At 42.5% G+C, this 11,651-nt stretch overlaps 1 protein-coding gene across 1 annotated transcript; it reads left to right on the plus strand.

The window, feature by feature from the left end:
• Nucleotides 1–5,516: 5,516 nt before the first annotated feature.
• LOC112893891 (malignant T-cell-amplified sequence 1 homolog) lies at nucleotides 5,517–9,277 on the plus strand. Its single transcript, XM_025961414.1, has 8 exons — nucleotides 5,517–5,652; nucleotides 7,048–7,129; nucleotides 7,227–7,294; nucleotides 7,509–7,606; nucleotides 7,798–7,934; nucleotides 8,185–8,252; nucleotides 8,529–8,592; nucleotides 8,972–9,277. Exons 1-8 carry the CDS (start codon nucleotides 5,642–5,644, stop codon nucleotides 8,987–8,989), a joined length of 546 nt encoding a protein of 181 aa, XP_025817199.1. The 5' UTR covers nucleotides 5,517–5,641; the 3' UTR covers nucleotides 8,990–9,277.
• Nucleotides 9,278–11,651: the final 2,374 nt, after the last annotated feature.

Genomic DNA, 11,651 nt, shown 5'->3' on the forward strand with positions numbered 1-11,651 from the left:
TATTATCTGCAACAGTAATAATACAACGTATACTAGCCTATCAACCCGTGCTCAAACACGAGCTAATTAGAATTAATATAAAAATAAAGCTTATAGCTAATAATTATAATTATCCATACCATACCCTCTTTCATCTATTAAATATTCTAATACATAATCTAAAATACATATTTATCATTATCTAGTTGCAATAGATTTCATTTTACATCACACATCCATGTGTGTTTGATATATAATTAATTGAACCATTTATTTGTGAATTGGCATTCTTATCTCTTCCATAATACATGAATACATGGTGACACATATCATAGGTAGTATTTTTATATAAATAATAATATAATAATATATTAATAATGGTAGAAATACTAATTTAGAATTCTATATTGGTGCGATTTAATATTTTGTTATAATTATATAATTTAGATTCAGATTTAAGGGTTACTTTAACTTTAATAATGACATAATTGATAATTTATATGCAAATTTAGGGGATTATTTGCATTATTTTTATAATGGCATAGGCATGGGTAATTTACACAAAGATTAGAGGGTTACTTTAGTATTTTTATAGTGGCAGAGGTGGGTAATTTAGATACATATTTAGGGGTTATTTTAGTCTATTTTCATAATGGTAGAGGTGAGTAATTTATTAGAAAAGATAACAGATCCAATAACTATTATGATTAGAGTTATCAGATTGATAACTGGATGTTTCTGAGTTTTGTGAAAATTTCTAGAATTTCTCTATTTTTCAAGTGCCCATCTAGGATCTTAGGTGGCTTCATGTGGAGGTTTTAAAATGAGCCGCCAGCTAGCTCCAGTTAGTAATAGTAAGATAATGCACAGCAGCAGACATTCCAACGCTAATCTTAATTATTTACAAAAACTTTTATACATGCAGCATGACAAATGCCTTTATCTAGCTTCTTCTTCAATCTCCAGTGTATGCTCCTGTATATATATATTCATCACGTGATGCTTTGGAGAGATCATGCGATAGATGCATCCAGCACTGGACCGGACAAGCATCTATCTATCGATCCACCCGTCCATCCATCTGGACCGTGTCGTTTTCTTTCCCTGCCGCTCACCAAACCCTACCACATGGAACGACGCAGGACGCGTAGAGGCGTGTGCTCGCTCGCGGCCATGCATCGAACACGTACGTCCTCCGGCTCCGATCCGTCGCCTCGCGCCGGCACCGATGGCTACGCAGCAGAAAGGAACGCAGCGAAAGAGAAGGCGGCGAGACTTTCTGGCCCGCATCGTCGCTCGATCGATCCGCGTTGCCATCTTTAATTTGCCGCTGAGATGGCTCCGCTCGTAGCTTTCTCGCCCGATTGTGGAATGAATCATGAATGGCGCCAGGCCAACAGCGAAGTTTATTTGCATGATCTTTGGCCAGCGACAAACAAAAAGATCGCATCGAATCAGTGAGTTGATTATTAACCCTTTGCCTAGCTAGCTACCGCGTTCAAACACCATGGATCATTCCCTTAGCTACCTGCTGCTGCCTTGTCATCATCTTCCCCAATCTCAGAGACGGACTAGTAGTGAGGGGCACAAGAGACCAAAACTATAGATATAATTTTATATACACACACGAGTCTTATCTTACATCCACAATACGCAACCACGCAGGAGCCTTTTCATGCACGCTGTCCGGTCTTAATATTATCCTTCGCCGTCCATAGAGTTGTGTGCGTACAAGCAACCCTTATGGGAATGATGTAAAAAGGAACGTATTCTCAGTTTTTAGAAATGATCACATGAAAGGCCGGGTTAGTTGGTATATATCATGACCACGAGCTAACAACTGCACTCCACATGTTGAAAAAAATATTCAAGTGGATAGGTTCGCATCCGCACGAGATCGACCAAACCGGATAAGAATATGTGCCTGTTTGGATGGGATAAAATTAAATGCTAAACTTTAATTAGCACCAGCATATGCTAAAATTTTCATTGGCTAAAGTCTAGTCCATCCTATTAGCATTCTTGTTTGGATAAACTAGAGTTAAAATTTAGTACTTTAGGGCATATTAGCACTTGGATCCAAACACCCCTCGGACCTAGAAGCACAGCCAGATGTTCTGGCCAAGTATCATGCCTGGGAAAAATGGTTGGAAAATGCAGGTCACCTTCTACTGGCCCAGCTAATTAACAAGAAAAATGCACAGGGAACCGTCATTGAGAATCATAAGATTGAAATGCAAGAAGCACGAGACAGCGACTACAAACAGACATGGAGATTTTTTTAATGTTTTTTCTTCCTTGAAGCTCTACGTACTAGCTGTTGGAAAAATCTCTTGTGTTGCTAAACGTCTTTATTATATTATATCTGTTATATCCCGTGACAGAAGACATGGTTTGTTGGTAGCCGAGACTCGAGAGCACCGTACCGTACCGCCCGGGAGGCACCATCCATGCCTCCGTTGTCCTAATCTTCTCCGGGCTGCAAAAAATGGCGTTGTCTTTTCTAAGATTTTTGTTGACTAGTAGTTTGTAATTGTACATGCTTTAAATTAGTAGTTGGCCTGCAACCAACAGGCAACGGCTCCATCATCTTCAAATCACTCGTTTGTTTGGGTTGTGGAATAGAATGTCCATCATCTGACCACCCATCCCTCATAAGAACATAATTAGTTTAATAATGAGAAATAATGGACCATCTCATTTTAGCAAGAGGCATTCCTCAAAGAAGTATGTTTCGTGCCCCTCCTTTCAATGGAGATTTATCTAATCTTGGGGATGAGTTTCGTTTTCCTTCCTTTGTAGCAACCACGTTCTCTAGCAGAGAAATGAGCTTGGGGATAAGTTTTTCTCTTTTTTTTTGGTTGGTGAGAAATCCCTAGTAAACTGTTGCTATTAGTGAAGAAGTCGCGGAGGATCCACAATATGGACCAATTCATCTTCAAGCTTGAACTTATTTTCCCTTCCACTAAAACATTTCTTCTTTTGCTTGAAATAAACATTTTTTTCCTCTAGGACCAGAATTTTTTTCTTCTTTTTGTCTTGAACAGTTTTCTAAGACCGAAACATTTTTCTTCTATTTGGGACAAATTCTAGGTAGGCGCTTGTTCTATGGTAGAGGTGCTTGGAGTGGCGTGGAGCTAGCGTGGTTGGTGCTTGAAACAATGAGGGAGTCATGCCGAGTGTTGCTTTGCACGATTTTTGGTTGTAGTACCACATAAGCTTTCCTCCCGTGTTTCTTTGCAAGTGTAAAAGAACAAAATTAGTAACTTCATAAAAGTTTGAAACTTTAAAAACTATAGTACCAACACATATAGAGCATTAAATTAATTCTGATTGCACAAATATATTTTTTACAACAAGATCTTCAAAATAGAACCAAACTTGAATAGCTTTATATGATATTTTTCCTATGAATATTCTTTAATGAAACGGGAATACTTTTTTATGAAGCTAAAAAAATGTTCTAAAGTCCAATAGAAATTTGTTCTAGCTTCAGAAAAAGTATTCCATGTTTATAAAAATGAATTCTAAGAGAAAAATATTTCGTGTTCACGAGACAATGATTCTAGAGAGTTTTGCACTTCGAAGCAACTGCAGACTATCCACCTATTCATACCTTTTCTATTTTAGAAATGGAAAATAGATAAAATATCTTTGAATTAGATCTAACAACCTTTCGTAGGACTATTAGATTCCCAGGAGGATTTGTACCGGGTTTAAATTTTCTATATGCTTGTCCATACTGTATAGTTTCTCACTTTCTGTTTATTGATGTGTTTGAGAAACATTAGTCCGTGCTAATTGAATTTTCTACAGATGGAAAATTACCACCACTTCACGGTTTTGCTTCATCCTACCGTCTTCGTGATTTCTTTTCCTTGGCGTGCCCCCTTGCAGGCCTTGCTGCTCGCTCTATCCCTTGTCGGCGGGCTACAAATCCTCAGTACCCAGCAGCTTCGGTGGTAGCTGGGCTTTCAGATGGTTTAATGGGCTACGGATCTCTTGCTACCACGGCCTTTGTTGTGAGCGGGCTGCTCTGGGGCCTGCAAGTAACTCGCGCGTCTAGCATTCTGGTTGTCACAGTTATTTGGGCTGATGGCCCACTCAACGGAACGGAACGGGCGCTGCGACTGGGTTGTGAACCATCACAGAAGGCCCATAACGAGTTCCCCATGCCGCCGGCCACCTCCTGAGCCGCTGGATACGCCACCGTCCGCCGACGCCGTCCATCTACCACCGTCGGCCTTCGACCCCGCAGTTTTTTTTCTTGCTCCCACTGCCGGCCACCACCCACCTAGGGTCTAGCTCCACTCGGCCGGCGGCGCTCCCTCGCCACCTCGCCTCCACCACCGGTCAATCCGCCACCACCGTCGGACCGCCCTCGCCCCGACCTCCCCTCTATAGCTGCCGGCTATGGAAAAGTTCCCACCTCTGAAAATCCGAAATCTTAAAACCATTGCCTCGACCACCACCCCAGCCGGCGGTGACCTCGCCGCCGGCCGCTCCCCCCACCTCCCACCCCTCGCCGGTCCCTCCACCTCCTACTCCTCTTCGGTCCCCCATCTCCCACCACTAGCCGGCCGGTGTCGTGAGGAGGAAGAAGGGTCATGCGTGCGCTTCTGCGACAGATCCGCTCGTACCCGCGCGAGTGACCCTTAAAATTTGCGCAACGAAACGGCAGTAGTTACTTTCGGGGATATTGCACATCATCCGTATCCAAGTCCAAGTAAATAAAAGATTCAAAACAAAGTTTCCGTAGAAACAAAAAGTCATAGAGATCTTTAAAACTATATGATTATATATGGATGATATTTTTTAATGTGGATCAATTTAGTCGCGAAGCTAGAACATGGGGACCTGGAACAATTGTTCTAGCTTTAGAATTAAATTGTTCCTTCATGCTCAAAATGTTTAATTTTCACAATCTAATTGTTCTAACTCCACAAATCAAATTGTTCATCCTTCATGATCAAAATGTTCCTCCTCCACAATCAAAATGTTCTCTCAACAAAATTGTTCTACCCTCATAATGAAAATGTTCCAATCAAAAAATATCCAAATATATTAAAGTGTGATCTAGTTTTAAAGATCTTGTCGTAACAAATACGATGTTGTAATCGGATTTTTATTGGGATTTTTGATTCGGAAAATACAACATTTTTTATTTCGAATTTTGTTTGCACAAAGTCCGACGTCATCACCTGTTGTTGCTCTCTGATATGTGTTAACATTAGAACAGACAGGCACACCTAGAAAAACAAACAGCAGAGCGCTCTGCGACGTAGCCGCTCGAAGTCGCGCGCGACTGCGAACATTGGCGGCGGCTCTCAGCCAATGTGAGATAGCTGGGCTTTGAGATGGTATAGTGGGCCACGGTGTTCTTTGTGAGTGGGCTGCTCTCAGCACATTTGGATCCAGTAAAGCCCAGCCCGCACACGGAGGAAGAAGCCCAGCCCACACACCGAGGAAGAAGCCCAGCCCGCACACCGAGGAAGAAGGCCCAGAACCGTGTCTTCTTGCAGCACCGATTCTAGCAGTACAGCGCGGCATCGGCCGTAGCATCTCCTCCCCTCCCCTGCTCCGCTCTAGGTCACCTTGCCTCGCTGCCGCCTCCGCCTCGTCCGACGCCGAACAAGGGCAAGAGAAGAGAAGCCCGTGCGCCATGTTCAAGAAGTGAGTCCTCACCTGCTCCCCTTCCCCCCATCCTAAACTTTCCCCTCCGATTCCTGCGTTCAGTAATTCGATCTGTCGCCGTGGTCCACTGCGCTTATCGATCTGGTTCTCTCCGTTACGATTCGGCGCAGCGGAATCCCCCGACAGCGCCATGCGTGAATCGAGATTGCGTTTCTCTTTATTCGTTTAGCTGGGATGGGGGATCTGTAGAGAACGACCTCACCTTTGGCCGCTTAGATTTTTCTCGCTGGAACTTAGTAGGGGGCTTTCGGTGAGCAAGTGTAAACATCAGTGGTTGCGGACATGGAGCTATTGATACATGAGTTTGCAATGTGATGAAGCTGCTCGATGTTGCATCGAATGGCTGACAAGGAGGCTATGTCACTAGGGCGGTGTTAAATGCTATGCCGTTGTGTGGTTAAACCTTAATGCTATTGAGGTGTGCGGTTGGACCTTATTGCTATTGAGATGTGCGGATCAAATGCTGTGATGCTTGTACCTGCATCGCTGTGAATGTGATTTCTGCTTCAAGTCTTCTGTAGAATTCAGTTGGTACCTGTCTATTTCATGGAAAATTGAGGAAAATTGAGTTTCGGGGTGGTACAGTTGCAGTTGTAGCCATGCGTATGTGCTCAGGTGGTTTGTTCCCAAAATGTATTGGGCCCGTTTGCTTGACCTAAGACCTTTTAGTGTATGTTATGTGTACAACTAGTAAAAATTAAGATAGCATGGTGCGTCCCCTTGAACTCTCGAGATTATATCATCTGTGGGGAGAACTGTTGTGTATGCTTTTGATTCAGAGGCAGTATGGTGCTTTTGCTCCATCAAGCTTGTACTAGTGGATCTTCCAAATACGATATTTTGTAGGACAATTTTTATTTAATTCATAGAGGGACCAATATAAATTTGTAATTCCAAAAGACTCTTACTAGTCCAGTTTGCTTAGTAATTTTGGTGTCAGGACTTGCCTGGTTTGTTTCCAAACTAGGCCTGCCAAAATTTGGCTAGGAAAAATTTTGGCCAAGGTTTTGTTTGCGTACTGTTTGACTAAGTGCATGGGACCTGAAGAAGAGAGCATTAACTTGTCAAAAATTTAGTGGTTGTCCAAAATGCTAGTTCTTTGAGCCTATTCAAATTTCAAATTTGTTTCAGCACAAACTAGACACACCCTCTTTCATTTTTCCTACATTTTTTGTGATCATGGTATATAACTATATCACATACCTAACATCATGATATAAAACAATATCGCATACCTTGTGATTGTGTATCATCTGCAGACAGCAGAATAATTCTTTGCTTGGAGAGTTATTATACTCTTTGCAAGGGTTTTGTATCTTTTATTGTTAATGCTCGGGGCACTCTTAACTCAAACTTACTCCTTTTGATCCCCAGGTTCTCTTCGGAAGATATATCTGGACAGAATCAAGTTAAGGCCTCTGTACAGCGAAGGATTCGGCAAAGTATTGCTGATGAGGTTTTGTGATTACAAATAACCTACTTAGACCTATACTTCCTTTTCATTTCAGTTGCAAAATCTGTTGTATGGCTTACTAAATTTAAATTCGTTGCAGTACCCTAGCCTTGAACCGTTGCTAGATGATTTGCTCCCCAAGAAGTCACCTATGATTGTTGTTAAATGGTTAGTAATTTCTCTTTCTTGTTCAGTGTGCATGCTAACCTGTTATTATTGATATTAACATACCTAAAATTGCATTTGAGAGTTCCTTTTTCATAACGTTTTTTTCGATTTCAGACTAAGTACATATGTAAATCAATTTTCATTTCCTTCATTTGCAAGATCATGAGTTTCCTTTCAAGTGCACTGACCACAGTGTGTTTCTTTCTTGCTTCAGCCAAAACCATCTGAATCTTGTGGTGGTGAACAATGTCCCACTATTTTTCAACATCCGTGATGGTCCTTATATGCCAACCCTGCGTCTTCTTCATCAATGTAAATCTTCCTTTCAATTTTCCTCGAATGTCATCTCTGCATCCTTTTTACAATGATATACACCATGATATGTGAAACAAATTTTAGGGCTCATTCTGTCTTGTCCTGCATATCTGTTAGGATGCCATCATTCTTAAAGTTTACCTGTTGGAGAATATTAACTGGAACAAAAACTGATTACATTTGATCAGATCCTGGTATCATGAAAAGGTTCCAAGTGGACAGAGGTGCTATCAAATTTGTGCTCTCTGGTGCAAACATAATGTGTCCTGGATTGACGTCACCTGGTGGTGTCTTGGATGATGAAGTCGAGGAGGAAACACCAGTGGTAAGACAGTGAGGGATTCTTGTCTACTTCAGTGACAGTTTGCAACAAAAATTTCTATAACTTTTAGCATGTTTCTGCATCCTGCGAGCAGTGTATATACTTTTAAAGTGTCCATAGTAATTTAGGAAGATATTTTGCTTCATATGGTTTATTTGCACCATGATCCATCATGGTTTCTTAGCAACCTTTTTTCTTTGTTGAACATGGCTGCTGGCATTCTCATCTTTTCTGTTCAAATCTATTTTGCCAGGCTATAATGGCGGAAGGCAAACAACATGCACTGGCAATTGGGTTTACAAAGATGTCAGCAAAGGACATGTAAGTTCCTTTCTGTAGGATTGTTCCATGCTGGTGCTTCTCTGTCTGTAAATTATACTACTGAAGTGTGAACCTTGCACTCATGCTTGCTGATTCACTCTTTTGTGTGTTCATTAATATCCAGCTTTAACAGTGCAATTGTTCTTATAATTATACCTGCCAATGCACTCCAAATATATAAGACAGAATTTCAGCTTTACTTACCTTCACATCCCACATAATATTAGGTACTAACATATCTTCTGTTGGCAATGTTGCTCCTGATTATTTTTGCAGAAGGACCATCAACAAAGGGATTGGAGTTGACAATATGCACTATCTAAATGATGGCCTATGGAAGGTACTTGTCTTTCCCTGTATCTCCCTCATCACCTTCATTCTCTGATTGCAAATATCAATTTCTTGCATTAAGTTAACTATATAGAATTGCAAGAAGATTTGCTACCTCCGTTCTTAAATATATGACACCATTGACTTTTTTCATTTGTTTGACTATTTGATACAAATATTTATGTAAATAGATAAATCTACAAGTTAAACCTAAAGTACTTTTGATAATAGATCTACTGGCACTCATTTTACTTCACTTAACTAATTGATTAAATAAACGGAGTGCTGCAGTAAAATTGCTGGGATGGGGAAAGAATGAAACTTATAATTGTATCTAGATTCTTCTGAGTTGAGCTTGGGTGATACTGACCATTTTTTAACTTGAACAGATGGAGAAGCTCGAATAAGAACTTGCGGTATGGTCGTATTGAGATGTAATGACCAGTAGAAGTATGTATCTGCACAGCTGGTATCGTTTAAACAGATGAAGTGGCCAGAAGCTACATTTTCCGGATAGAAGTTGAGTTTACTCCATCCCGTTGGTGTTGGAATGCCTGTTGAAACAGACTTTGAATGCTGTGTTCAGCACTGGAACCCTGTATAATCCTGCCGGCTTACCATTGACTGGTGCGCTTTAATCAAAACAATTACACTGAAATGGAAACGAGGAAATCCTTAATGCTCGACGTGAGTAATTTGATCTCAGCATGTATTTCATAACTTATTTTCGTTGACTAACACTCTGAGTAGATAGCTTGCTTGTTCATAAACGGAGTTTCTCGCTGCTTCTCGCGTGGCACTCCGTCGATGGATGATATCCGGAAGCGCGTCTCCGGCTGGCGAAGGGCCAATCGGCGGTGTCACGTGTTCCGGCACCTTCAGCCACCCCTGGCCGTGATTGGTCTCAGCTCACGGCGGATGTTCTAGTCAGCATATTTGTCTCGTTGGATGTTCTGTTCTGGATGTCTTCACCGCCGGCGCCGTCTGCCGTTCCTGGCGAGACACCCACCTGCCGTTGGGGATATGCATTGGACATGGATTGATATAGACCGACGCTGCTTCGATTACAATGACTTCTTCTATAACGACTCAGATGGCTTGTTCTACGCCATCCAAGATCGCCGCGAGTATGTCGCGCGATCTGATCCCATCGCCTGAAGCAATTCTGGCCAATGCGAAGGCTTGGGCCTAGTTTGAGCCTGTCGCCATCGTCTTCTTCCTTTTGCTTATGCTGCTCCTTGCCGCTGCCAAACCTCGCTGCCATCGAACTTTGCCGCGGTTAGGGTTCGGGGTCTAGAGTTTCGGGGTTGGGATTGCCGTCGGTGATGTCTCGACTGTAGAGGAAGGGCCCTTGGTGACGGTGGACCGTGCGGTGGGCATGGGTTGTGGGCAGGGCGGCGGTGGTGCCACCGGCTCCTGGTGGCGGAGGACAACGGATGGGTGGAGAAGGATACGGGTTAGTTTAAAAGGAAATCATTATATCTATGGGCATGGGCATGCTGGTGGAGCTGCAAGGGTTGCCGGTCGCCGTGCATTGCTTCTTGGTGTGCAGGTTCTAGGGCGAAAGTCTAAATAAGATGCCGGTAATGACGGTGCCATACTACCATGGGCATTGTTTTCCTTCTTGAAGGTGTTACCATGAGGACCTTAACCTATAGGGACAGATCTAGGTGAAAACCAAAGAACCGACACACTGGTTCGGGCGGCGGCAACATCTTGATGTTGCTCTCCTCTTGAGGCGCCGTTTTGGAGTCCTTGGTGGTGACACCTTGGTCACTTTGGAGCAATGGCGGTGCCTGATCTATTTGCGTAGTAGAGATTGATTTAGTGCGGTCTCTAGATCATAGGGCGACCGGACAACACATCGACGATCCTTACATCAAGAGTTTCTAAGAAGACAGTTGATGTGAGATTTTTGTTACTGCATGAGGACCAAAGCAAGGTTGAAGGAAGGACGTAGAAGAAGTTCAAAACTTAGTCTTTTGTGGTTTCTTTCTTAATTCTTCCTTTCCTATCTTGTCTTTTGTGTTCCTCGATGGAAGGTTTGGAGTCTAAGTACTCGTGTAAGTTTCTAGCTTTGTGGTCGGACGTGTTCCTTTGTGGCCGTAAACATTCACTTGTGAATGTTCAAGATCAGAGTTTTCCCTTGATCTAAATTGGTGAGGTGGTAAGAAAGTTACGTAAGAAGTAAGAAGTCTTGGGTTCAGGTCGTGCGGACTGTAGGGTTAGGGGTGCTCGCTCCAATTATTTTTCTGAACTTGTATCAGTTGCTAGACCCGGGAATAAAACAACTTGCCAACCGGGATTAAATCTATACTCCTTAGCCGCAAGTGGTGGCAGACTTCTCTTAATCTCCTCCTCCACCTCCCTCGAGCGTGCAGCCCGCCGCCGCCCGTTCTTCTTCCCCTAGCACACATGACACCAGCCTCCTCCGCTGTCCCCACAAGTTATTGCTACCTCCTCCTTCAACCCTAGGATACATGGAGGGATACGGTGGAGACGAATTGATGGTTATGTTAGATGAGCCTCCTCCCCTGTCCCCACAAGTTGTTGCTACCTCCTCCTTCAACCCTAGGATGCATGGATGGATATGGTGTAGACAAATTGATGGTTATGTTAGATGAATTAATGAATACTAGCACAGTGTCCGTGCTTGCTACGGGTAATATAAATTACCCAAATCTATATGAGACCACCAATGTTCTTTCACTCCGTATACAGGTCCTGCCGTAACCGCGTGAGATATTGATTGTCCGGATTCCTCCCGATTGATTTGTCTGGGTCCCGATTAGTATTCCGATTGATTGATCGCGCAGGTTCCGATTAGAATTCCAATTGATGGACCAAGGAATCATTGCTTGCTTTAAAAATAGTAGAGATAGAGATAGATATATGCGAAATTAGTTTGCAGTTTAGACAAAACATAATTTGAAATTTAGTTAAAATTTCTCTCAGTTCTTTGAGGTATTACTTTCTAGCGATTCTAAATGGTGTATTTTCACTTTTAAAAAGGTTATTTTTCTTGTGTGGATAGATTCTATGAACGTACGTCTTAAGCTACGAGCCTCC

The sequence above is a fragment of the Panicum hallii genome, chromosome 5 (genome assembly GCF_002211085.1).
Source record: "Panicum hallii strain FIL2 chromosome 5, PHallii_v3.1, whole genome shotgun sequence".
Lineage (NCBI taxonomy): Eukaryota > Viridiplantae > Streptophyta > Magnoliopsida > Poales > Poaceae > Panicum > Panicum hallii.